The sequence below is a fragment of the Dendrobium catenatum genome, unplaced genomic scaffold (genome assembly GCF_001605985.2).
Source record: "Dendrobium catenatum unplaced genomic scaffold, ASM160598v2 fragScaff_scaffold_72, whole genome shotgun sequence".
Taxonomy (NCBI): domain Eukaryota; kingdom Viridiplantae; phylum Streptophyta; class Magnoliopsida; order Asparagales; family Orchidaceae; genus Dendrobium; species Dendrobium catenatum.
Window position 1 is genome coordinate 420613 of NW_021318534.1, and position 25682 is coordinate 446294.

At 36.2% G+C, this 25682-nt stretch overlaps 2 protein-coding genes across 2 annotated transcripts in view; both read right to left on the reverse strand.

Annotated features, from left to right (window-relative positions):
- Positions 1-1065, reverse strand: LOC110104670 (chlorophyll a-b binding protein 5, chloroplastic). The gene is made up of 2 exons (XM_020833877.1): positions 840-1065; positions 1-768 (listed from the first exon to the last, which is right to left on the reverse strand). Exons 1-2 carry the CDS (start codon positions 986-988, stop codon positions 117-119), a joined length of 801 nt encoding a protein of 266 aa, XP_020689536.1. The 5' UTR covers positions 989-1065; the 3' UTR covers positions 1-116.
- Positions 1066-5668: 4603 nt separating this feature from the next.
- The window catches only part of LOC110104676 (nuclear cap-binding protein subunit 2), a 38942-nt gene continuing 18928 nt past the window's right edge, over positions 5669-25682 (reverse strand). Inside the window, exons 6-8 of the mRNA XM_020833893.2 lie at positions 6187-6237; positions 6014-6093; positions 5669-5931 (exon numbers count right to left, since the gene is read on the reverse strand). Of these exons, the coding sequence (XP_020689552.1) occupies positions 5857-5931; positions 6014-6093; positions 6187-6237 (206 nt within the window). The 3' untranslated portion in view covers positions 5669-5856. The remainder of the gene's footprint in view (positions 5932-6013; positions 6094-6186; positions 6238-25682) is intronic.

Consider the following 25682-nt stretch of genomic DNA (forward strand, 5'->3'; position numbering starts at 1 on the left):
TTAACCCAACCATTAACTTATACTAATAATGATCCTTAAAAGAACATAGAAAGAAGGAATTGTTCTCATTCCATCATATCAAAGCTGAAACATCAGAACAAATTAAAGAACTACACTCATTTCCCAGGCACAAAGTTGGTGGCATAAGCCCAAGCATTATTGGCAGCTGGGTCAGCCAGGTGGTCATACAGGTTCTCAATGGGTCCTTTACCTGTCACAATAGCCTGAACGAAAAACCCGAACATGGAAAACATAGCCAGACGCCCGTTCTTCAGTTCCTTCACTTTGAGCTCCGCAAAGGCCTCTGGGTCATCGGCAAGGCCCAATGGGTCAAAGGCCCCGCCAGGATAAATCTTATCGAGGCCTTCGCCAAGCGGGCCGCCTCCAACACGATATCCCTCAACAAAGCCCATGAGAATGACTTGTGAGGCCCAGATGGCGAGAATGCTTTGGGCGTGGATCAGGTTTGGGTTGCCGAGGTAATCCAGGCCTCCCTCTGAGAAGATTTGGGCCCCGGCCTTGAACCAAACGGCCTCTCCGAACTTCACCCCGTTTCTAGCGAGGAGCTCGGGGAAGACGCAGCCCAGCGCGCCGAGCATGGCCCATCTACTGTGGATCACCTCCAGCTCCCGGTTCTTGGCGAAAGTTTCTGGATCGGCGGAGAGTCCGGCGGTGTCCCAGCCATAGTCGCCGGGGAACTCTCCGGTCAGATAAGAGGGCGTTTGCTCAGAGAATGGGCCCAAGTACTTGGGTCTATCTGGGCCGTACCTATCATAGAAGCGGCTATAATAATTCTCCAAACGAAGAAATTTAATTTAAAAACTGTAGAACAAGCATACCAGATGCTCTGGGGAACACTCTTAACAGTGCGGCGCATGGTGATGCGGCCGCCATTGCCGACGGAGCCAACCTTCCGAAGGAGCTCATTAGGCTGTTTGAGAGCAGTTTGGCCGGCGAAGGCTGAGGCTTGAATAGCAGAAGTCGCCATTGGAGAGCAGAACTTTGAGGCTCAAAAGCTGCGTTTTGGGAATTTATGTAGCTCAAGTGTTTGATGGATTGCCTGAGAAGGGGGTGGGATTTAATAGAGGGAAGAAGGTGGGTAAGTGGATGAGGAGGAAGCCACGTAGGCAGAAGGTCATTGGTTCTCTTAAGATGTCAAGATTTCGAGGAGATTTTATCAAGATTATTATAATAGATTAAGATCCTGCCGCGTGGCATTTGTGGCTGTGGAAGATGAGCAACGTGTCACGTGTTTGTGGCTGGATTTTCATAGGTAGAAATTGTATTTGCACCCAAATTGAAGCACCCATCTCTGCACCTCTCACATCGTTTGAAAATGAATTATTTTTTAAATGTTTTGCATGTTAACAAAATAAGAAATTTTCAGCATGACCACAAAATTATTATCTGTTTACATATTTAAAACTAAAATATTTATATTTATTTATATGATATATAAATATTTAAATCATATTAAATTATTATTAATATTAATTTTTTTTAATGAAATATCTTATATTTTGATTTAATTTATACATTAAAATACAATAAAATGTTACATGAATAAATATGCTTTTCATATTAGACATCTAAATAGATAAATGTTTTATAGTATTTGAAAATCCACCAAAATAAAATCTTTGTTATTTGTTAGATAAGGGTGTGCATAAGACTAAGATGACAGAACTTGAGTTTTTATTATTTGAATTTTTTATGTGAATACTTGAATTTTTTTTTATTTGATTAATTTATTAGTTAGTCTAATAAGAGTTGAATTGATGACTATTAAATCTTTAAATGCATCAATATTTTTTAAGAAATTATTAAATTTTTAAGTACATTTGATAATTTTTAATAATAATTCATACATACATACATATACTGCCCACCTTATGAAAGACAAAGAAAGAGATTTTTTTTTTTGCTTGTTTTAATAAATAATAAGACCATTGTTTTTATTTGTGCAAAAAAAAAGCATAAAAAACAAATTAGCATTTAGCATTTGCTTCTTCATCGTTTAGTTTGTCGTTGTTGATTGCCTGAAAAAGAAATACAATCTAAAAAAGAATAATTTATAATTGTTTGAATGAGTATAAAAAAATGTACGACTTTACTTCTTTTTTATTTAATTTAAAGTAAAATGAATGCAATGTAAAATATAAAATAATTGTGCTCGAAGTAATCATTGGCCAATGATGATCAACGATAGTGAACGACGGTGAGCGACTACAGACAGTGGCAGATGACGACTTGCAACAGCTTGGTTGTGCAATGGCTATCAATGTTGGTCAAGTATGCTTTAGAGCAATACAAATGATTCTATCTCAAAACTGAGCGAGAACAAATTACCTCAAAAACAAACTAAAATAAAATAGAATTCATTAACTTTACTTTAAATTTGCTTATCATCCATCTAAACACTAAGCTTTCTAAAATCAATACATTTACTCTATTCTACACCCTAATCATAACCGATCATTCTTATTCTACTTATATGTGATCAGCATTACGAATTTTTTTAATATACACAAGCTTTGTTTTACAAATTTTTATCTATTTATACTTAATATTTCATTTTTCCATACTAATTCATCCAGAATAATTTTATATATTCATAATTAGTAAATCTTCTGCCCTCTAAAATACTTATTCAAATCATCTAAATATATGTGCCTTTTATGCTTCTAAACGGATTTCTAGATCTAATATCAATAGAATTATTGCTTACACAAATTTTGATCATTAAAACTTGCTGTTTAAGTACTTGGGGGCTCCTATTTTTAAAGGGCTTAAGAAATCTCATTTGTTTCATGAGATTATGAATAAGATTCAAGGTAAAATTTCACTATGGGAATATCATTTTCTTTCTTATGGTGGTAGGTTGACTATCACTAAGAGTACTTTAAATTTTATGACTTTTCATTTATTTCAAGTCATGAAGCCTAATATTGCTACTGTTATGAGATTGGAGAGAATTCTTAACAAATTTTTTTTGGGTTCTCATACTAACATTCATAGAATGCATTGGTCTACATGGCATAAATTATGTGGACCATTGAATGAGGGTGGTTTGGGGTGTAAAACTATTGCTGACTCTATTACAGCTTCTTCGTGTAAAATGTGGTGGAATTTTAGAAATAATAAGAGTTTGTGGGCCAGATTCATGAATTCCAAGTATTGCAAATATAAGCATCCTTCTTGTTGCTTTTATAAGTATGGTGATTCTGCTATTTGGAAAAGAATGTGTGCTATTAAACATAGAGTGGAACCTCTTATTAGTTGGGGTTTAAACTCTGGCAACTCTTTCTTTTGGCAAGATAGATGAATGGTACGATTCTCTTGATAATCTTCTTTTTACTTCCTCTATTTCTTCTGATAAAGTTATGAAGTTTTTTTAATGAGAAAGGTTGGAATATGAATGCTATTATGGATTTAGTCCCTGTGGAGATTGGTAATAAGATTAAAGAGATTAGTTTTAATAATACTTGTGATGATCAGATTTTTTTCAAGGTTTCATTTAATGGTTCTTTCATCTTTAAAAACATCTGGAATTCTATTAGGGAGAAATGTGATATTTATGTTGCTTATGTAGGATTTGGAGTAATAACATTCCTACTTCTTATTATGTTCTTGTTTGGAGAATTAATAAAAAGTTCATTCATGTTGATACTATTCTTTGGAGAAAGGGTTTTAATCTTCCTTCGACGTGTTTGTGTTGCTTTCACATTTAAAGTATTAATCACCTTTTTATCAAGGGTGCTATTGCAGCTAAGGTTTGGATTTGGTATGATAATTTTTTTAATACTCACTACTTTTCTGGGCATCTTTCTTTTAATCATTTTCTAACTGCCCTATTTCATAATTGTACTAGGGGTCATATTAAAATTGTGATGGCTGTTACTATTATTTGGTTCATTTGGATGGATAAGAATGATGCTAAGTATAGGAATCTTGCTATGAATCATAAGAGGATTATTGCTAGAACTAGTGAAAAATTAATAGCCTTTACAAAGCTGATTTGTTTAATAAAGGTCATTTCCGTGGCTTTAAGTTTGTCATTAAAAAGCTTGGTTATAATTGTGTGGAGAAAAAGGAGGAGGTTTGCTTTAATTTTGTGAATTGGAGAAAACCTAAAGAGAGGGTTATTAAAATTAACATTGATGGCTCTGTGGCTGCTGGTAAATGGGGTTGTGGTGGTATTTCAAGGAATGCTGTGGTAACTTGTTGATCTGCTTTGCTTGTCCTCTTTCAAATTGTAGTGTTCTTTATGCTGAGCTTATGGCTTTGTATCATGCTCTTACAATTGCTTTATCTCAAGGTATTTTAAGGGTGTGGATTGAAGTGGATACATTATTAGTGATCAATTTTCTTAATCCAGAAAATATTGGTAATGCTGAAATTTTTTATATCTTAAGGGATATTAAAAGTATGCTTTCTCAGATGGATTATTCTATTTCTCATATTTGGAGAGAAGGTAATGCTTGCACAGATTGCTTGGCTCGCATGGGAGCTGAGTTAATTTCCTTAATTTGTTTTGATTATTCAAATATTACGGTTTTATTAAGAAGTTTGATCAGATTGGATAAGTGTGGTTTACCTTATTTGAGAAAATAGTTTGTACTGATTGGCTGTAATTTCTTATGGAACCCCTTTGGTGCTCAGTTCTTGGCTGCTGGTTGATTTTTTGGTGGTTTGTTTTTGTTTTTGGGGAGTCTTTACTGTGTTGGGTGTTTAAGGTGGAGTGTTTTGGGTGCTGGGTGTGGAAGGGTTTGCTAGGCTCTTGGTTTTGTGTTGTTGGTTTTTGTTTTTGTTTTGGTGTGGGGGGTTTTTTTGCTGCGGCTGTTTGGATTGTGTGGTGCTTTGATTTGGTTGGGTGTTGCTGTGGAGTGTTTCTCTGTTTGGATTTGCTGCTGTTAGAGGTCTAGTTCTTTGGGTGTTGGCTGTTGGGGGCTGGGTGCTAGGGTGGTGGTAGTCTGGACTATTAGTATTATTGGGTTTCCATATTTAATTATGGGGGATTTTATTTTAGATGTCCTGATTATTGGCTTGTTTTTGTTGATGCTGCTTGTTGCCTATCCAGGTTTTGATTTTGTTTGCAAGTGTAAAGATTGATGTTAGGTAGAAGTACAAATTTGAATCCTTTTGCAGGCTAAGAGCATGAAATTTGAGGCATGGTTTTTGGTTGAAGGCTTGCTGTAGCTGGTGCAGCTTTTTTTTTTTTTTTTTTTTTTTTTTTTTTTTTTTTTTTTTTTTTTTTTTTTTTTTTTTTTGCTATTTTGTTATACTTGTATCTTAGATGGGAACTTTTGGCTCATTAGGTTTTTTTTTGCTTTTGATTGTAACTCTTTGAGCATTTAGTGAGCTAATTGTTCCTTTTTAAGGACTTTTGTAACATTTTTTTATATTAACGCATAAAAAAAATCATCTAAATATATTTTTCACTTTATTTATTTTAAATAAATTTTAGTCATAATTATTATTTTATTTCATCATTCATTCATCTTAATCTTTCTATTTTTACATTACATATCCTACAAATAAAATTTATATAACATGATTACAGGCAATTCTTCACCCATTTATAATAAAAAATAAATAAAACTATCATTATGACTCACAAATACATATATAAATTTCTCAAAAGAAATCAATTTTAGATGCTCCAATAGCATGAAAAAAAAAAAAACTTTTTTTTTTAAATTTTTTAAGTGCTGAAGATAATATTACTAACGAGGCATTGAAAGTAAAAGGAAAATTACATATCTAACAACAAAGGGCACTCGTCAACCTACTCGGCTATTATCCCAACAAGTAATGGCCCCGCCGGCGGCCTGTAAAGGCTCTTACAGGTAAATTTCAACGGCGACGTTTCTGACCATCGTCGTCTTCATCATCAGAGTCGCCGCTTTCTCGAAAGCGAGGGTTCTTCGCCTGTAAAAGAATGCTGCAACTGTTATTCCTAGGGAAGCAAAAAGCCGAGCATTACAAGCGATCAAACTGGAAACCTAATTACCAGTCTGGAATTAGTATCGGAGTTCCTCGAATCATAATCGTTGGTCCTCTCTTCGTCACGATATCGCTTGTGACTGTAATCTACATTTGGATCACATTATAAATGAGAAAATCTTGGAGATGTTCGGTTTTCTGGTTAAAGATAGAGAGAAAGTGAAGAAATATGTTAAAAACCTTGACTTTGTCTGTAACCAGTGGATTGTCTGTCTCCGCCGCGCCGGCCATCTGCAGTTAGAAACAGATTATCATAATTAGATCGATCGTAGGCAACAAGTGAAGATGATAACAACACAGCTGCAGCACCTCATCGCACAGTTCATTTTATTTGAATTTGTTGAGAGGATTTAATCCATGGAGATAGGAACAAGCTCTTTAGAGTTATACTAACATTGACAACACAACTATGAAACCAATCCAAGTGTATATCCCTCAAAAAGATAATGTGAGCATTGAGAAAGCTAATGCTTGAATGAGCATAGCAAAAATGGACAAGTGCACAGTAGAATCACGGAGCATAGAGATTATTAGTTATCAGACCAAGGACAAAAATTCATAAGCCCCTGGCATATAAATTGTGGATGTGAAGAATTTCTTATTATGGCCTGGCAACTCTAGTACCTCCACGGAGTGGTTTGCCTGAGTGAAACAGATCCGCTGGTAAACTAGCCAAGTTGTGTCCCCAACTAAGCATGGCCCTATCATTCTTTAGAGATAGTCGCCTTAGATGGTTTGGTCACATAAAATGACGGCCTTTCGATGACCCGGTTAGGAGAGTTGAGATATTAGATTTGATTTATTTTAAGAAAGGTAGAGACAGACCTAAAAAGACTTGATTAGAAAATATTAGGAACGACCTTTTTTTATTAGATTTAAACGAGAATTTGACTTTTAATAGAACACAATGGAGAAAAAAAGATTCATGTAGCCGACCCCACATAGTGGGATAAAGGCTTGATATTGTTGTTGTTGTTGTAGGGTGTCCCCTTGGGAAAGTAACCAGAAGTGAAAACTACTGTAACTGAAAGTGACACGTTATAATTTACTCTCGTAACGCAGCTCACATTGATTTGTTGGTTGGAGTCTTGACTATCAACTAAAACGTACTTGGTTCAAAATTTGTGCATGTGATGTACCTGTTTGTTTGACTTAATTGACTCAACAGTCAAAAAAAAAAAAATTGCTCTCGCACACATTCCTCCATATACATTGAAAAAGTTAACAATTGTTCAAATAGCAAACTAAGAAACTCTCTCTCTCTCTCTCTCTCTCTCTCTCTCTCTCTCTCTCTCTCTCTCTCTCTATATATATATATATATATATATAAACTAAAATAGAAACTAAAAATAAGATTTAAATAATTGAAACAACAAATTGGGTGCATAAAATAAATGTTAGATTTTTACCACTAAGTTTTACATGATCATATCTCATTGTAAGGGTGATTGGTGAAAGCCCTCCAAAACAAAACTATTTCCACATGTCACGCACTACTCAGTCACGATAAAGGAGCAATCTTATCTGGATAAATTAATTTCTGTCAGATAGCCCTCTCTTCTCCTTAGATCTAGTGCCCACACATATCACCATCAATGTCTCTTCTGGTCTTCCAAAGGTGGTCGAATTTGCATCTTCCACCCCTTTCATCATTCCTTTGAGTTGGATGCTCCAAAAATTGGGGAGCTCGAGCCCATCTCCTTTAATAACCCACATCAAGATTTTAACGGCTTCAACAAAAGACAAAAACAATGATCTTCTTTGGCAAGAGTGGTGAACCCTTTACAGGTGGGATAGGCTTGAAACTGCAGCATCATTTCTGAAGTAAAGGAAGAGTGGCGATAGCATTTCAACCACACAGAGGGAGAAGATGATGAAGAAAATGCGACAAGGTTCAACCAAAAAGTGTTCTGCCAGAGTTTGTTGAAGCTGAATAGTTCCGTGAGTTTGTCCAAACAAGGACGCACAAACAAACAAACAAAACTTACAGAAACAATCATTGGGAGACTCAGAGAGAAAAGATGATTTGGATGAAGATGAAAGTGGTTAGCTTAGAATTATGTAGAGACATTCAACAACTCACCCCTCAGATGTAGCAATTATGTGGGGGTAAAAACACTTCAAAAGTAGCTCAAGTGGAGAAGAAATAGATGTGGATATAAACGATTGCTGTCTTTCAAACTACATTTAATCACCACATATTTCAAGGGCAAATTACTTTAACGAGAGTGATGCACGAACATTAGTGTTTTTAGACTATTAACTAAAAGATGGGAAGGCAAAGAACTAATTTACAGAAATATAGCATGGCATACACAATGACAAGACACAAGTAGAACTAGCTTCTTCCACAAGGGCATATTTTCCACGTGGTTTGTGAGGAAACCCTACATTCTGTCTCTTCAATAACTACACAGGATTTTCGCCTCACACACACAGGACTTTCTGCCTAGCATACTGAAGCATAGGCAAAGGCTTCCTACTTTTGTGTCTCTCACCTTGTCGCCAGCTCTCTCTCTATTTCTTACCTTATTTGTTCTTCCACCTGATTGATCCATGGGATCATTGCTGACACCCCACCAATATGAGGGTTATCCTAATTATAATTAATCCAATAGCTGTTTGTTAGCCTCTAAATTGTGTATACTCCAATTTTAGGTTCTGTTAGACTGACATTAATTCAACATAAATGATGGAATGAAAACTTAACTAATTATCTGCAATTCTTGTCTTAATATCATTACCTTGTGCTTTTTCTTTTAGTATTTTCATAAGCTAAAGCCTTTATTGCTACATTATCTAGAACTTGCAAGCATTCATTGTTGCTGTTATCTTTCTTCCACATAACTTGCTCGTCTATAGCCTTCACTACAGCCTTCTATTCTCCTTAGAACCAAATACTATCAGAGTTTTCTTTCCTAAGAATGAAAAGAATGAAGAAAAATTAGGAACCTTCATTTGGAACTAAGAATGACAACTTAAATCCAACAAGAGAATTATAAAACCTTCATTGAACATTTCGTTTGAATGAAAAGAATTACTCTAAGTGATCACAATTGATACATACCTTCTTGAAGGATGAAGAAAAATTAGGCTAAAAAAAAAATAGACTATTTACTTGGCACTATTCCTTAGCAAAGCAACCCCACATTCAATACTTGGGATAAGCATGAGCCTATGGTGATATGCTAATTATGGAACTCCATGATCACCTATATGTTCCTTCATTTACCAAAGGGAAAATTAGATAAAATAATATGTCTCAAATCTAAGAGATCAAAACCAAGATTTCAATGCCATAAAGCAAAGAGACTGATCCACTAAAAAAATACTACAATCTATTATATATCTTTCGGCAAAAGATTGATCATCATCAATACAGCCAAAATGCCAAATGAATAAACAAAAACATCTCTCTCAAAAGGTTTGTTGCAAAAAAATTTGTATGATTTTATTTTAGATTAAATGTTGAATTTACAATCTCTCGGAAATGTGAATTTACCTTTCCTAAATGAAGTCATTGCTATCATTTGATCAGAGGGAGCAATTATGATTACCAATAACCCCATGGAAGGTTTGGCCTCAATGACAAAGGTTGCTGATATCAAATATCTTAATTCAAAACTCTCTTCCTCCCAAAAAGTACAATCAGACACATCCAATAAAAAAAAAGGTCAATAGAGATTCTATATGAAGCATATACATGGCAAAACGGGATAACATATAAAAGAACGATGTTGGAAGCTTCATGAAAAATCACCATGTAAAAACTGGACAACACAAAAAGGACATAAAGAAACAAAGACGCATATATAACACATGTGAAAGAAGGTAATACCAAAGAATCAACCATTCAGTCCCACAAAGAAGAAGTAGAAAAGTTGAAAATCTTATTTGTATCACTAGATAAGATTACTAAAATAAATATATTATCCCATCTTCTCATACTTTGAAAATCCCAAAGATACCCGATTCCACCTCTTGAATTATTAATTTAGGTGCCACACACCATATGACCAATTCTTCACATAAATTTAGTTTATATACTCTGGATTAGAAACAATAAAATAACTATATTGATAGATCATTGACAACAATTGCTAGCCAATGAGACATTCTTATAGACAAATCTCTCGCATTAGAAAAAGTACTTAATATACCAAAAGTATGAACAAAATGTACTTAATATACCAAAAGTATGCACTAACTTGTTTCTTATCAAAAAGACTACAAATTAAAACACGTTGTGTTGTATTCTACCCATCACATTATGTATTTCAGGAACTGGGCACGAGAAGTTTTAGTGGCTTATTAAAGAAATAGATAATATCTATCATCTCGATGAATCTAAGGATCAAAGAAGCTTCACGCTACTTTTTATATTATCTTTCCTTAACGAAACCTTTCAATCAAATAAAAAAGGATATAGCTCCAATTCCTATGCCTTGATCACCCTTCTTTTGTTAATCTCAAAAAACATGTTTCCTTTATTGTACAAAAATATTAATAATAAAGAATTTCATTAAGATGTTTATCAAATAACACAACATAATGAATCAGTTTTTCAATAACACAAATAACACAAAAACTCAAAGTTATTTTTTTTCCCTAATTTGTATTGATAATTCAGGGAGCATCCTTTATACCTAAGTTTTCTAGGCTCACTGGTTTGTCATTTATTCATGATTAGATAAGTGTGTCATGGATCTTCCTAATAAAAGCTAGAAGTGATTGAAGTACCATTTTTCTTACCTTTTTAACATGATCAAAAATCAATTCGATGTTGAAATTACAAGTATCTCTCCTCATACTATCAAGAAAAAGACATAATAAGTAAGCCATCTTCCGTCCACACAAATTAGTAAGTAGGGTGGTTGAATGAAATAACAACCACATAATTATTACCACAAGAGATCTTTTAAAAAAACTTATTTCAAATTAATATTGGGGTTAATTGTTTTAAAGGTAACTCACATCATAAATCAATTACTTATAATGGTCATTGGATTCAAGAGTACTTACGCAAGCCCTAACAAAATTCTATCCTCACTTAACACCTCAAACAACCTTGTCCTAAAGCATCTGGAAGTGCTGCATTGCTATACACATCCTCAAAATAGAGAATATTTTGATCCAAGAGCAATTCAATGTGTCTTAATTGGTTTCTTTCCTACTTAAAAAGGGTACAAATGTTACCCTCCATCCACTAGAAAGATGCATCTCTGCTAGCGTCACTTTCAACAAAGATGATTTCAACATTGCTACAATTTACCCCAACAAAGAAATATCTTTTGAATTCTTTCTGAATTGTCTTTTCTTAACCCCTCGACCAAAAATAAAGTCCACTCCAAAATTAGCAGCTCCTACACAAATCAAGCTTATACCAGATGCACTTTCTACTCAACCATTAAAAGTTTACTCAAGAAAAAAAGCATCTCAATCCATGCAAGCTCAATCAATCGAATCAAACCCCCTCACTAAATCCATTGAAGAAACCATTGAGCCCGCAAACAAAGATGCAAGATCTTTAGCTGAAAATTCCTTACATTTTTCCTTATCATACAAATCTTTCTCATAGTCACCAATCTATTAATACTAGCATCCATACGCTCGCATGCAGAAGCCGAACATGTTAGGCTAAGAACTTTAACGGCAAAAGCTTTCAATTCAGGAACATCTCCAAACTGACTCCACCAACGTTCTACATGAAAATGAAAAATGTTTTATGAATATTGATTGAAGTATAAGACTTGAACATAAATATTAAAATTAAAATTATAAATATACAAATTACAAACATACTAGGAGATCGTGTTTTGTAGCATGCTTGTGCTGCTCTAAATCCAAACATTCCCTTCTACAGATGAAATTCCTCAAGTTGATCATTCACTTTGAGGTTGTTTTCTTCAGAAATGAGTCTGTTCATACATGCATACAAACCAGTTTTTACCTCTTTATCAACATGAAAGTCTTTATCATAATAAAATTGAGGGTTTAAATAGTATGCAGCAGCATGTAAGTGTTGGTGTAATTGGCGATCACACTTTTCATCTATAATATCTCATATTTCTTCGTAGGCACTTTCTTGACCTCTCAAATCTTTTGCAATATCTTCTTTAGCCCTATTCATTGCTTCATAAATAAATCCCATAGCCGAGGCCCTCTCACCATCAACCATTCTAAGCACCTTAACTAATGGTGTTGTTGTCTTCAAAGCATAATTTGTACTGCGCCAAAATGAATCATCTTTCATAATTTTTTTTTTACCTATTTTTCTTCTTGTTTTTTTTGCCCATGAACTTTTATCCCATTCTTCAGAAGCAAACATAGCTTCCAAAGGTTGCCTTAACTCCTTGAATCTCTGCAATATTAAATATGCAGTAACAAATCTCGTAATAGCAAGTCTAATAATTTCCTTGTCAGTGAATTTTCTCATCAAATTGAGTACCCAAGAATGATTGTATATGAACTTACTAACGAATTTGGTCTTCAATAAGGCTGATTTATGCTGAGGCAACTGTCCCAACCTCTCAAGCATTAAATCAATGCAATGTGCAGCACAAGGAGTCCAGTAAAGGTGAGGTCTCTTCTCCATTAGCATTCTCCCTGCAGCTTTATATGCACTTGCATTATTAGTAACAACTTGTACTACTAAAGCATCACCCACTTCCTCAACAACTTCATCCAACATTTCAAACAAAAATTGTGCATCCTTTACAAAACTTGAAGCATCCACTGATTTTAGAAAAACTGTTCCATATGGATTGTTGACCAAGAAATTAATAATACCTCTATGTTGAATATCTGACCAACCATCTGACATTATTGTGACTCATGTCTCAATCCAAGTCTTCTTAACATCATCCATCATTTTTGAAGTTGTCTTGACCTCCTCATTCAGCATCCAAGTCCTCAGTTCATACATGCTGAGAAGTTGTAGTCCTCTTCCATAGCTTCCAACATATCATAACATATTAATCCATGAAGGACTCCTAACAACATTAAATGGAATCCCATTTTCATAGATGAATCTCGCGATATCCAAACAAACCCTATTCCTGAGTTCTTTTGTAGCAGGAGGCTGAAGATCCTGAGTGTTTATGTTATCCTCGTTATCAATATTTATCATAAATCTATCCATAGGACCTCGAGTGCCTCGGTTAGAATAAACTAGATGGCTTCCACTACTGGAACCTTCATGCTGTGATCTATAATAAGAAGAGTTTCCTATCATCTATTCCATATTTTTTTGTGTAACCTCCTTTGTGGTGGCAAACTTCTTTAAATAATCTGTGCATTTCTTTTTCACCTCATCAGGTACTTTTGCACATGGTCCCACATTGACATGAGTACAGGCTAGATGATCATTCAACCTCTTAACGCCACCAGTTATGCGTTTCTCACAGAAATTACATTTCATGTAAACATATCCCTTCTTGTACCACTAGTCATGCTAATAATAGAACAGATTTTAACAATTATTTGTACTACCAAATACCAATAATAAAACAACATGAATACAAAAATGTACCAGTCTGCCGGGGGTCCAAGGGGGCGCTACCCCCCCGGAACAAAATTTTATTATAAGAATAATTTTGAAATTCTGCTTGATGTATATGCTCAATACCGAGCATGTACCGCTCAGTACCGAGCATGTACCGCTCCGTACCGAGCATGTACCGCTCAGTATCGAGCATGTACCGCTCAATACCGAGCATATACTGCTCGGTACCGAGCGTGTACTTAGTGGTACCGAGCGGTGCTGGCTCGGTACCGAGTATGTACCTAGCAGTACCGAGCATGTACTGAGCAGTACCGAACATGTACTGAGCGGAACCGAGCTTGTACCTGCTCGATACCGAGCATGTACTGAGCGAACGAATGAAAGAAAGCCGAATCAGGAGTTATTCAAGCTTTCGTTACTGCACCTCAAAGTCAAGGCCACAACATCGCTCACCTGCTCTTCCGACCTAACCGAGGCCTGAACGTTTCCTGCACTCACAACTTCGGCTTCGTTTCCTGCTTTCGAAACCGTTATTGCTTTTGGATTCCTTTCCCGCGTCGTCTCCTTCTGACTTCGTCTCCTGCACTCACGGCTTCGTCTCTTTCCCTCACAGCTTCGCCTCTAGTTCACCTTTCAATTCTCACAGGAAGCCCTAATCCTATACGCGAATACACAAACACGAATCGGCTGCGTCGTATTTACATATATACCGAAGAAAAAATTTCGATGCCTCATACTGCCTCGAGGCGTTACACTCTAATGCGTACGCCTTGTGCGAAAAAATCGTAGGCTTCGCTGGATGGTTCGAGGTGTAAGCCCTAATACGCATGACTTCCGCCTCGACTTGAGGCGCAACTCAATGCGGACGCCTCGTCCGCTTTTTTAATGGTTGATTTCAACATTGCTATAATTTACCCCAACAAAGAAATATCTTTTGAATTCTTTCTAAATTGTCTTTTCTTAACCCCTCAATCAAAAATAAAGTCCACTCCAAAATTAGCAACTCCTACACAAATCAAGCTTATACCAGATGCACTTTCTACTCAACCATTAAAAGTTTACTCTAGAAAAAAAGCATCTCAATCCATGCAAGCTCAATCAATCGAATCAAACCCCCTCACTAAATCCATTGAAGAAACCATTGAGCCTGCAAACAAAGATGCAAGATCTTTAGCTGAAAATTCCCTATATTTTTCCTTATCATACAAATCTTTCTCATTATGGGCTCCAAAAATTCGGCCCCGGCCTCCCCGCCACGTTTTGTTTGCTTTTTCTTTGGCAATGGAGTTTTAACAGAATAAAGTTTCGGGGTAAATTTTGGAAGGCAGATGGGTTTGTAGATAAGATACTACCCAGAGATTTCGCCCTCATTTTGTGAGGACTTTATGATCTGACTTCTGGTTTCCTATAGGCGCAAGCCCCTATAGTTAATTACCCCTCTCGATCACGAGAGAGAACTTTTGATTAAGGCTAGTCGTCAATCAGATACGTAGAGATACGAGTTATCTGGCATATAGTAGCAACAATGGGATTAGGATATGAGAATTTGGAAATTTGGGAACTTGGGTTGAGATATTTGAGGATTTGATATTTAAAATTGAAAATTGCACCATCTTGCACTTAAAGCGGATGGTGGGGGAATGGATGATAGACCCGATCAAGATCCCATGGTTCCGTCGTCCCGGACCATTGTGGTCCAGGTCTACTTAGTCAGAGGAGGTAGTCGACCCAACCTGACAGAAGGATCCTTGTCGGCAGCCATGGGTTGCTTCGTCCAAGGGGACCTTGTAGACCTGGGTTGGATGTTTGCCTAAGGGGATAAATTTGAATCCACCTTAGCTGACAGAGGGCTTTGTGTCCTATCGATCATATCCTATTGATTCATATCTCAAGGATTTGATGCCACTAAGGAGCGTATTGGCTCTGGCCATAACTAGCATCTGTGGTGCCATTTGGCGGTGAAACCATTCGGTTCAGAGGGCCCTGGGTCATAATCGTTTATCCTGCGGTGCCATTTGGCGGCAACACCGCCGGTTAGAGGATATGTGCCACGTTCTTATTGGCAGGAGATTATTTGAGAATGGATCCTAGTGATATTTTCAACTAGGCATTTGGCTCTTTGTGAGCTAGAGTAAATTTTAATTTGTCCACCTCGACAAACTGTTGCGGAGGGTGGATGGATTTTGCTTTGAGTGGTTGATGATTGAGTTTCAATTTTAAATATTTTGGAATTTGGGATTTTTGGAATTTTGAACTTTGTGGACTTTTGGAAAGCATTTTGAAAATATTTGTGAACCCCTCCGGTTGAGATCTACATTCAACACGGCCATCATCGGGGTGTGGGGTCATTCATTTACTAAACCTTGTTGACTCTTTCAATTTGCCGATAGGGAATCAGATTTCGTAGGCTTTATGCCTTTGTTTATGAATTTTCTTTGTCAAAAGCCTTAAAGGCTTGATATGAATGTATAAAATAAATATTCCGATCACATTCATGACCGTATATTTATACGAGAGTTTGAACCCTGTCTACTCCTATTTATTTGCTCAAGAGAATCGGGTTTCGTAGGCTGCGTGCCTTTGTTAGTGAATTCTCTTGATTATAAGCCTTGACGGCCTAATATGAATGAATTAAAACAAATACACATGTCGCCACAACCGTGTATTTGTTTGATGGTTCGAAACCCTGTCGACTCCTATTGATTTGCTTAGGAGGATCGGGTTCGAACTTGAATTCACTTATTAACCAGCGCAGCATCCCTAGACGTCACGTGTATACTAGTAACACGCTCGCCGGGGCCCATGCATGTCGAGATTATATTTTTCCCTTTAGTGTACCTATATGTATACAATTTATAGTGCATGTGCAGTGGTATTTTGAAATAATTGTAGTTGTGCAAGTAATCGTCATTTGAGTGCACAGCATTTCATTTGAGAGCTTATACACGCCTTATGTCCGCTAGTACGACTGCTGCGAATCCGGTGAGGGTGCGTTGTAGATTGTAGACGCCTTCTATCTACTTGCATAAGTGTTGCAGATCCAGTGGCATGGCGTAGCAGCTTCTGGATTGAGTTGTTCGCTGCTTTGCACAGGTACATTGTCGTGCACTACTTGCATGATTTGTGCAGGTAAATTATAGTGCACTAACTAATCTCCTGTTTTTGGCTCGTAGGTGCTTGCATTTATTGTAGCCCTTTAGCATTTTGCTCATGAACATTGTATTGGGTACACCATAGGTCTTATATGATAGTTTATAGAAGTCTGCATCTGTCACCAACCCCTCATGCACGTTGATTGGTGTGGACTGTGTGAGGCTATTATACCCACTGCATATATGTTGCCATAATCTATAAAAGCTCTTTTCATTGTATATTGCATCATATGCATCTTCCCTTAACTTACGTGGAGCTTTCATCACTACCTTATGAACGATCTGTCGAACGTAAGAGTGTATGGCTATATTTGTATAGACTCCATCATTTCTACATCATTTCAATCAATGTTACTCATGAGTGAATTGCCAATTCTATTTGTATTGACTTCAAGCGTGCCACAACACTCAATATACATTGGTTGTAGGTCAGACTACTGCATGCATTATCAATATTCTGTGAGCAAAATTGCTTTGAACGTAGATCTCCCAGCATCATATTTGTTGTAGTCATTTCCCCTTTTGTTCGTGGATGACATTTTGCATATTATAACGGATCTATATGCAATTTGTTTGTTACACACCATCTGGTGTTTACTTGTAATGGATTGATGTATCTACTCAACATTGAAGGGTGATTGATTGTAATAATGTTGTAGCATTCGCTTGTTGAAGTTGATCATAAAACATTATCACATTCACCTAAATATGTTTCACAGTCATTTACAAACTTTCATAAGTTTCTTGTACTTGCTTGTAAATGGATCATTCTGTGTGCAATAGATTCATGTTCATGCTTATAGGTGCATTATTCTATCCACCACAAGTCTTCAACATATGTTTTGCATGTGGATGGTCATGATCATTGCATATTCTTTGTATATGACTATTGGTAAATCATCAAGTTCATTGAGAAATACTATGTCATTGAATGATGTTCTTTACAATCTTGTAAATGAATGATGCTCACATTCCTTTGATTCGCAACCTTCTCTTCTATTCCATTTGTATTTAAAGCTCATTGCTTTGCAACTTATGATTTAATTCTAAGCATGATCATGCCTTCTTGCACAAGTTCAAACTCAATTCAAGTCCAGTTGTTCAAACTCAAATTCTTTGTATTTGTTCATTTGAGTTCAAGTTATGCATAGTCCTTTGTATTTTCTTGTATACAAGTCCAAGTAACCCAAGTTCACCTGAAGTTCAAGCCCTTTTTGTGGTTCATTTAGGTTCTAGTTTAGGTTCAAATTAAGTTATTCATTTGAATGCGTCTCCACAAACTCCTTGTATACACTTGTAGGTGGATTTAAATTTTTATGAAATTTTATAAGTCGTAGGTTCAGTTGAAAATTTTGGCAGCACCCCAACGTCATCCCCGCATAGGGGGCTACATCGGAGTGTGTAAGGCCTTCCCGCCTGCCAAGAAAGACAGTAACGGTAGGTGTCAATTGACACCGCGGCCGCAGTCTCGTTCACCGCTCGCTAACAAAAACGGTCACGGGGTCTTTAAGTACATGTCTAAAACACGGCATTTTCCCCGCCTAAAAGTAGTGACGGGTACTTATTCAAACAATTCTTCTACAAATAACAAATTTCCCCGCTCGCTAAAAAAAACAGTCACGGGTACTTATATTTCATGCATACGAATTTCCCCGCTTGCTGATAAGAGCGGTCACGGGTACTTAAGTTTTCTCGCTCGCTAATAAAAGCGGTCACGAGTACATATTTCATGCATAAAAATGTAAAATGCTAGTGTCATGCTTTTTACCTTGGGTGCGCAGTAATCGAGGCGAGGACGACAAATGACAGTGACGATGTGAAACCTGCGATGCACAATTTAAATTTTTATTATTATTATTTGTGCAATAAAATTAACTATATATGTCTTTTTTTATTTAAAACAAAGGCTAGAGAGAGAAAAAGAAAGAGAGCTCTCTTTCTAGAGAGAGAAAGAGATGGAAAGAGGGGATTTGATGGGAATTTGCATGGAGAGGGGTTTAGGAGGTGTAAGGAAGTGGGGGGAGAGGTTTAGAGAGAAAAAATCCCTATCTTCTCAATTTTGGAGAGAGAAAGAGAGAGTGTGTAATTTTTTTCTCTAGGAAGGGAATTTGGAGGCATGGTGGAGAGGAGAGATGCTTGGGGTGGAAAGGGAGCCATTCATGAAGAAATTTCTTTCTCGTTCTAGAGAGAAAATTCTCTCTCTAGGTTAGAGAGAGAAAATGAGGAATGATGAATATTTTGATAGGAAATTTGTAGGAAGTGTAGGTAAATGTTTTTTGTGAAGGGTAGTAGGTGGTTTATGGGATGGATGTGGAGATATGAAAGAATTAGAGTTAAGGTTGGTTGGAGATTTGGAGAAAATGTAGAGGAAGAAGAAGATGAAGGAGAGGAAATATAAGAGAGGAGAGGAAGAAAATGGAATGAAATGAGGGAGAAAATGGAGTGAAGAAGAGTGAGAAAGAAAAATGGAGAAGGGGAAGAAGAGGGAAGGAAGAAGAAGAAGAAAAAGAGAAGAATAATGGAGGAAGAAGAAGAAGAAGAAGAAAAGAGGAAGGAGTTACCTTGGACCTTGGAGGGAGGAGGGTGGCCGACGGGTTGGAATCGCGTGAGGGAGAGGGAGGCGGCTCCTTGGCGTGGGTTTGGCGTGAAAATGAGAGTGAGGGGCAGTTGGGAGAGAATATGAGGGCTTAGGGGTTTAAGTGAGGGTAATTTGGGTATTTTTTGAGTTTTTTATTTAAAAAAATCCCTTTTTTATTTAAAAAAAGCTCTTTATGTTCCGCTCTTTCTAATTTTTTTTAATTATATTGCACAAAATAAAAATAAAATTTTAATCTTACATCGAGTTGGTCGTCACGTCGCCGCTCGCACACGTCGTCGTCTCGATTCGCGCACCCAAAATTTAATTTTTTGCCGACCGGCGACCCCCATCAATATGGGTGTCGATCTTAGATGTTTCTGTTGCTCCGGACACATCGGCGCTGTCTGTTTAGCGAACGGAGGTCATCTCGGTGATTTTAGGTTTTCAATCGACAAGCATCGGGTGAGTTTTTGCGCGATTTCGAGCTCTTTCGCTTTTGAAACCCACCTTACGCGGTTGGCTAGATCCCGACACTAGTATTAGGGTCAACACTCATAGTCACCAATCTATTAATACTAGCATCCATACTATCTGTATTCCTAAAACCATCTTTGGGGCTTTAAATAAAATGAATTGAAATAAGGCTAAGGGAAGAAATGAAAGCTCTTCAAAAAGACAATTCATGATAATTAGTAACACAAAAAAAAACAATCAATTGAATGCAAATGGGTATTTATTGTAAAATTCAAATCCGATGGCTCACTAGAAAGATATAAAACTAAACTAGTCACCAAAGTCTTCACTTAAACATATGAGATTGATCATTTTGAAATGTTTGCTCCATTTGTCAAAATAAAAATTTTTTTGTTGTTTCTTTTATCAATAGTGAACAAGAGCTAAAAGATGCAATAATTTGATACAAAGAATGCCTTCTAATATGATTATCTAAAGGAGAAAGTATATATGAAGTCCCATCAAAATTTAGCTCAAATACAAAATAAAAAGTATGGCATTGTAGGAGTTGAAGCAATCTCCAAGAGCATGGTTAAAAGGTTTCTCAAAATAATGGTCATAAAGGGATACAAAAAAAGCTAAAGAGATCACACATTGTTTATGAAACACGGCTTAACTGGAGTCTAAGCATTACTAGTTTATGTTGACAACTTCGATGGAACTAAGACTTAAGAAAAATTGTTCAAAAAATAAAAATAAAAGCTAAAGTACTCCCTTGAAATTAAAATTACACACTTCAACATAAAATCTTCATATCATAGCAAAAAGACATAACAAATCAGTTCCAAAAAGTAAGTTGGGATGTAAGATTGTCGAGAGCCCTATGGAATTTAATCATAAACTTTAGGATACTCCAAAAAACAAATCAATAAAAAAACTCCCATTGAAAACTTGTGTGAAGACTTATCTATCTCATACTAGATTTGACATTGCCTATATTGATGTGTAGTGAGCCAATCCATGCACAATCCTAAAAATCACATTTTACGACAATGCATCCAATTTTAAAATACCTGAAGGAAAGGGGAAAGGTTAGGTAAATGAATAATATTTAGGGGGGGGGGATCGATTTGACACTCGAAGCCTGCATAGATACTAATTATGCAGAAAAATGGTTGATAAAAGGCTAACCTCAGGATATTGCACATCATTAAATAGCAATTTCATGATTTATATAAGTAAAAAATAAATAAAATGTGGTAACAAGATATAACACAAAAATAGAATTAAGATTTATAGCATTGAAAATTCATGAATAACTAAGGCATAAAATATCCTTTAAGATTTAATAGTCAAAATAAAAATACCCTGAGATTTTATTATGATAATAAGTTAGCCAATAATATTTCGAATTAAGTTAGCAGGGACTTTATAAAAGAAAAACAAGATAGCTATCATATATATACTTCATTAATATCCATAGGTGAACAACTTACAAGCATTCTCATCAAAAACTTATAAGATATATAATCCTTCAAAAATTAACCAACAAGCTTAGAGCCTTAGACTGGATAACATCTATTCATTCGGGTGAGTGGGAGCGTGAAAATTCAGCCTTTTCTCTTTTGTCTCTTGCCTGAGACTTCTGTTTTTCTCTCTCATATTTTCTTGTCCACTTTATTGATTTATGGGATTATTGATACCACCTCACCAGTGTTAGCGTTGTCCTAAATATAAGTTATCCTATAGCTATTTTTTAGCCTCTAAATTATGCATACTCCTACTTTAGGTTCTCTTACAATTGTATAAATCCAGCACAAATACAAAAAAAAACATCAAGCCTTACCCACCTTACCCACTACGTGGGGGTGGAATCCAGCACAAATAATGAAATAAAAACTTCACCAATTCTCTCCAATTATCATCTGTTTGTAATCCAGTTAGCCTCAATACCAAACCTTTCCTAAGGCATTAAAACTCAAATTTAATAATGCATAAAAAATCACAAGTTTCCTTAAAAGATTTTTGTGAAATTGAAACTCTACAAAAGTGAAGGTATAAATAATACGCATTCGAATCTGACATTCAATTGATATCACTGTGCCCTTCAACTAGTTGGAAACCACACCATTTAATGAATAATGCAAGGTATTTTTTAAATATTTAAGTGCCCTGTATAAGGATAACTTAATTGAGAAAGGATCCCCCTCTCCTCTCTTTTTTTATTTTTGGCATTTTTTCTCTTTTTTTTTCTTACTTTCTTTCTTCTTTTTTTTCTCATTTTCTCTCTTTTTTTTTTTAACTTTTTTTCTCTCATTTTTATATATTCAATCTATTCAGACGATATAAGATGTCTAGTCTAGATCCAATCAGAAGATGCATAAAAAAACAAATAATTTGTGCATTATAATGTTGTCAAGCAATGGCATTAAACTTCTTTTTCAACTGTGAATTTGCACCAAAAGAAGTGCTAAATTTTAGCTTCAGCTTTTACTTTGGCTCTTTTTTTCATATAAATTCCTCTGCCTAGGCGAGGGATTGGGTGAGCCAACCTGAATATTAATGAGGAAAGAAGCATAAAATACAGCTATAAGGTATAGTTACATGTAAGGGCATAAGCTCCATATATATATATATATAAGAGTGCAAAGCCTCTGATGCATTGTATGATCTATTAAGATGTGAGAGGACGTGTCTCAGATGCAGAGAGCAAAAAGCTTTAATTTTCTCTGGGTTTAACTACGACATTTAGGACTGTTGATACCTACATATCTCGGTGCAAGGGTTGTATGAACACTCTATGATAATATGGCTATCCATACACGTCATGTACTTGTCAGTATAGATCCTAAGAGCAACCACAGTTGGATAAAATAATTTGTTTCACATACCCTATCTTCTCCCTAAATCTACATCAACGTAGCTTAGCTGCAGTACCTCTTCCAATATTTCAAAGGAGACTGAAAATTTTATTCCACTAATTCCAATCGCTCCTTTGATTTGAATGCTACATCCATGGAAAGACCAAGGCCATCTCCTTTATCAGCTCTCAACACGACTTATACAACTTCGGTGGAGAAACAATGACTGTCAGAGAAAGGGGTGATCTTTTAGGATGTGGGGCGGGGCCGAGAATTTTGGTAACACCGACAAGCCAAAGAAGCAATTCAAGTGAGATTCAAGGAATAGCTCCGCAATCTTTAGCAAGAACAAGAGAAAATAAAGTTGAGGGAGAGAAAGGATAGGCTTGAAATCATAGCATCATTATTGAGGTTAAGCATTAACGAAGTTGATGAAGAATAGCACAGTGTTGTCCAAGCTGCTAGCAAGGAGAAAAGAATAAAAAGGAGAGATCAATTGAGAAGTGTCACACTAGAGTTTGCCAACAAAGACAAGTTCCAACAGGCAAGTCCACCACACATAGGCAAACCCTAACAAACCAAACCTGTAGCCCGAATCACTAAGAAGCTGAGAGAATGCAAGAGAAGAGGGAGAGAGAAGAACTGCAACCAAAAATATATAAGAAGATGTGAAAGATGAAAATTGGTACTCTGATGTGAAGACAACAAAGGACTCAAGTCAAGGCTAATGCACGGGGAAGATAGAGAGGGTGAGTCGTTTAGTTAAGATATGGGGAGGTGGTGGAAGTAAAAAAGAAAGCTGGACACAGGACCTCTTATATTTTTAAGTGGCTTGATTTTATAGCCTACATCTAAGTAGTTAGGGGGACGATTCAACTATAAAAGAATAAAAGAGTATATTAGATGGAGGGCAGAGGAAGAAAGCCTGGTCTTAAGAGTGGCAGAATACTCTTTTATATCTTAAGATATCATGATGACTACTGAAGATGGCCATTACACTTGCTAGAATAAGATGTGGGACTACTTTCTCCCAAAAGTGATCCATGACTTTTGGTTTGAGATGGGGTTGGTGCTATGACAAGGCAAACTGAGTGGCAAAATATTAGAGGCTTGGTCTTGATATTTGTGGAAGCGGCACAATGGTGATGATGGGTTAACAGGAAGCTCTTGGCAAGAAGGTAGCAAGTGGCAAACGACAAGCCGATCAAAAAAGGGTTGTGCTGTTCGGATGGTACCATGCACCATAAGGAGACTGATTGAGTGTTGTTAAATGTGCCTTTAGGATTAGTTGCCAAGAGAAAATGTTGGCATCATCAGCCATAAATTCCAACAGGTTCAGTAGTTACTACTAAGCCTTTGAGTTCGAGAAATGATTATGCGCCAACAAGACTAGAGCCATTAGCTAAACAAAAAACTTCCAAGCATATGAGACCTATTTGTAGGTGTAATCCACATATAACACAATGTTGTTGATAGGAATTTGTCGGCGTAGATCCGACGGGCCATTGATGGAAACCATAAACTTAGTCAAGTTAGACCAACCTAATGGAATAAGTTGAGCTTTTTTTTTATTTTTTTTATTTTTAAGTTGATAGGAATTTTTAGTTGAGCTTTACTTATCAGAGAAGTGCCAGATTATTATACCACATATATAATCCTAACTAAGTGCAAAATAAGTTGTTACAATTATTTCACATTTTGAGCTCTATATATGTTAAGGCATTGATCAAATCTTTGTAAGATCCTAACGTGTAGCTAAGCATACAAATTAGTCTTACTATTTCAAGAAAGTGCCTGGAATCACTTTTTCATATAAAAATATGCTCCTGAAAATTGATAACCAAAACTAACCAATTTACATATTTATGAACATTAATAATGTTAAATTGAATAGAGTTTCTATTGATCATGGTGCATCTACATATCAAATTTAAGGGCCTTAGCACAAATTAATATGGAAACAGATAAACTCGTCTCAGATAAGATTGTTTTGCGTGGATTTAATGAAAATAGGAAAAAAGCTTTAGGTGCCTTTACCCTTCTGCTTCAAGTTCGTAACCTATAGACTAAGGCAATTTTTCATATTAGTGTCTCCGGTAGATCATGATTATGATTACATGGAAATATAATGGTGCCCTGTACTCTTTACCATTGCATTAAATATGAGCATGATGATGTTGAGTACTGTATTAAAGAAGATGGCCAGCAATTATCCATTTATGAAATTTGAATATATGCACAACAAGAACAAGCCTTTATCCCACTACATGTGGTTGGCCAGATGAATCCTTTGTCTCCATTGTGTCCTACAAAGAGTACAATTGGGATATATGCACAAGCAATAAATTTTTTTGTGAAGAAATAGTCGACATTTTCCAAGGATGTTATTACATCCAAGGCTAAAGAAGAGTTACACAGTATAAAAGAAAATCTTAAGTAAATTGGTTCAAAATATGTTAAGACAGTAGAGAGCACTAGTTTAATGTCATGTCGAATAGGCACAAAATATGAAACTATAAAATATCTCATTTATAAGTTTAGTCTTTCGGCTTCAAAGCAAATTTGGCCAATGGCGTGCCCAGTTCCACTTCGATCACCAAACTTCTTAAGAAGTGGCAAAGTTTATTTCAACAAGGACTGAGTGATTGATGTTTATAATTTCTATGCATCTTGATCGTCTTATATTATGTAATTATGTTCAAACAAAGTTTTGCAATTGGGTGACTCTCACAGTGGCATCATGTGGCAAAAAGTTATTTGTACAAATTGTTATGGTTGAGTGAGCTCTTTGTGCAAGGTTATGTCATCGCGTGACTTTAGTCTAGCAAAGTCTAAAGCAGAACGATGCAACCACGATGTCTCCAACTCTTGATCTGATGGGGAGAAACAATCCTTCTCCAAAAAGTTCAAGGAGATGGAGAGCTAGCTGGTTGGCCAAGCTGCCACATTTTACAATGACAAAATCTCCTTCTACAAAAGATAATAAGGATGACAACACACACCTAAGTGAGGATGGCTTCAATATCATAAAGGAGGCATTGGCAAGATAGCAATCCTTTCGGGCGGCGCCCCTTACTCTCTCAACTAGTTCAGGTGTTTTAGCAAGATGTAGGAATCAATTGCTGAGG

What these genes read in the sequence shown, in the direction of transcription:
- LOC110104670 (XM_020833877.1), bottom strand. Translation starts at nt 988, where the DNA reads ATGGCGACTTCTGCTATTCAAGCCTCAGCCTTCGCCGGCCAAACTGCT. An exon ending in AGTGTTCCCCAGAGCATCTG is followed by an intron (nt 769 to 839) that starts GTATGCTTGTTC and finishes CTTCTATGATAG; the next exon opens with GTACGGCCCAGATAGACCCA.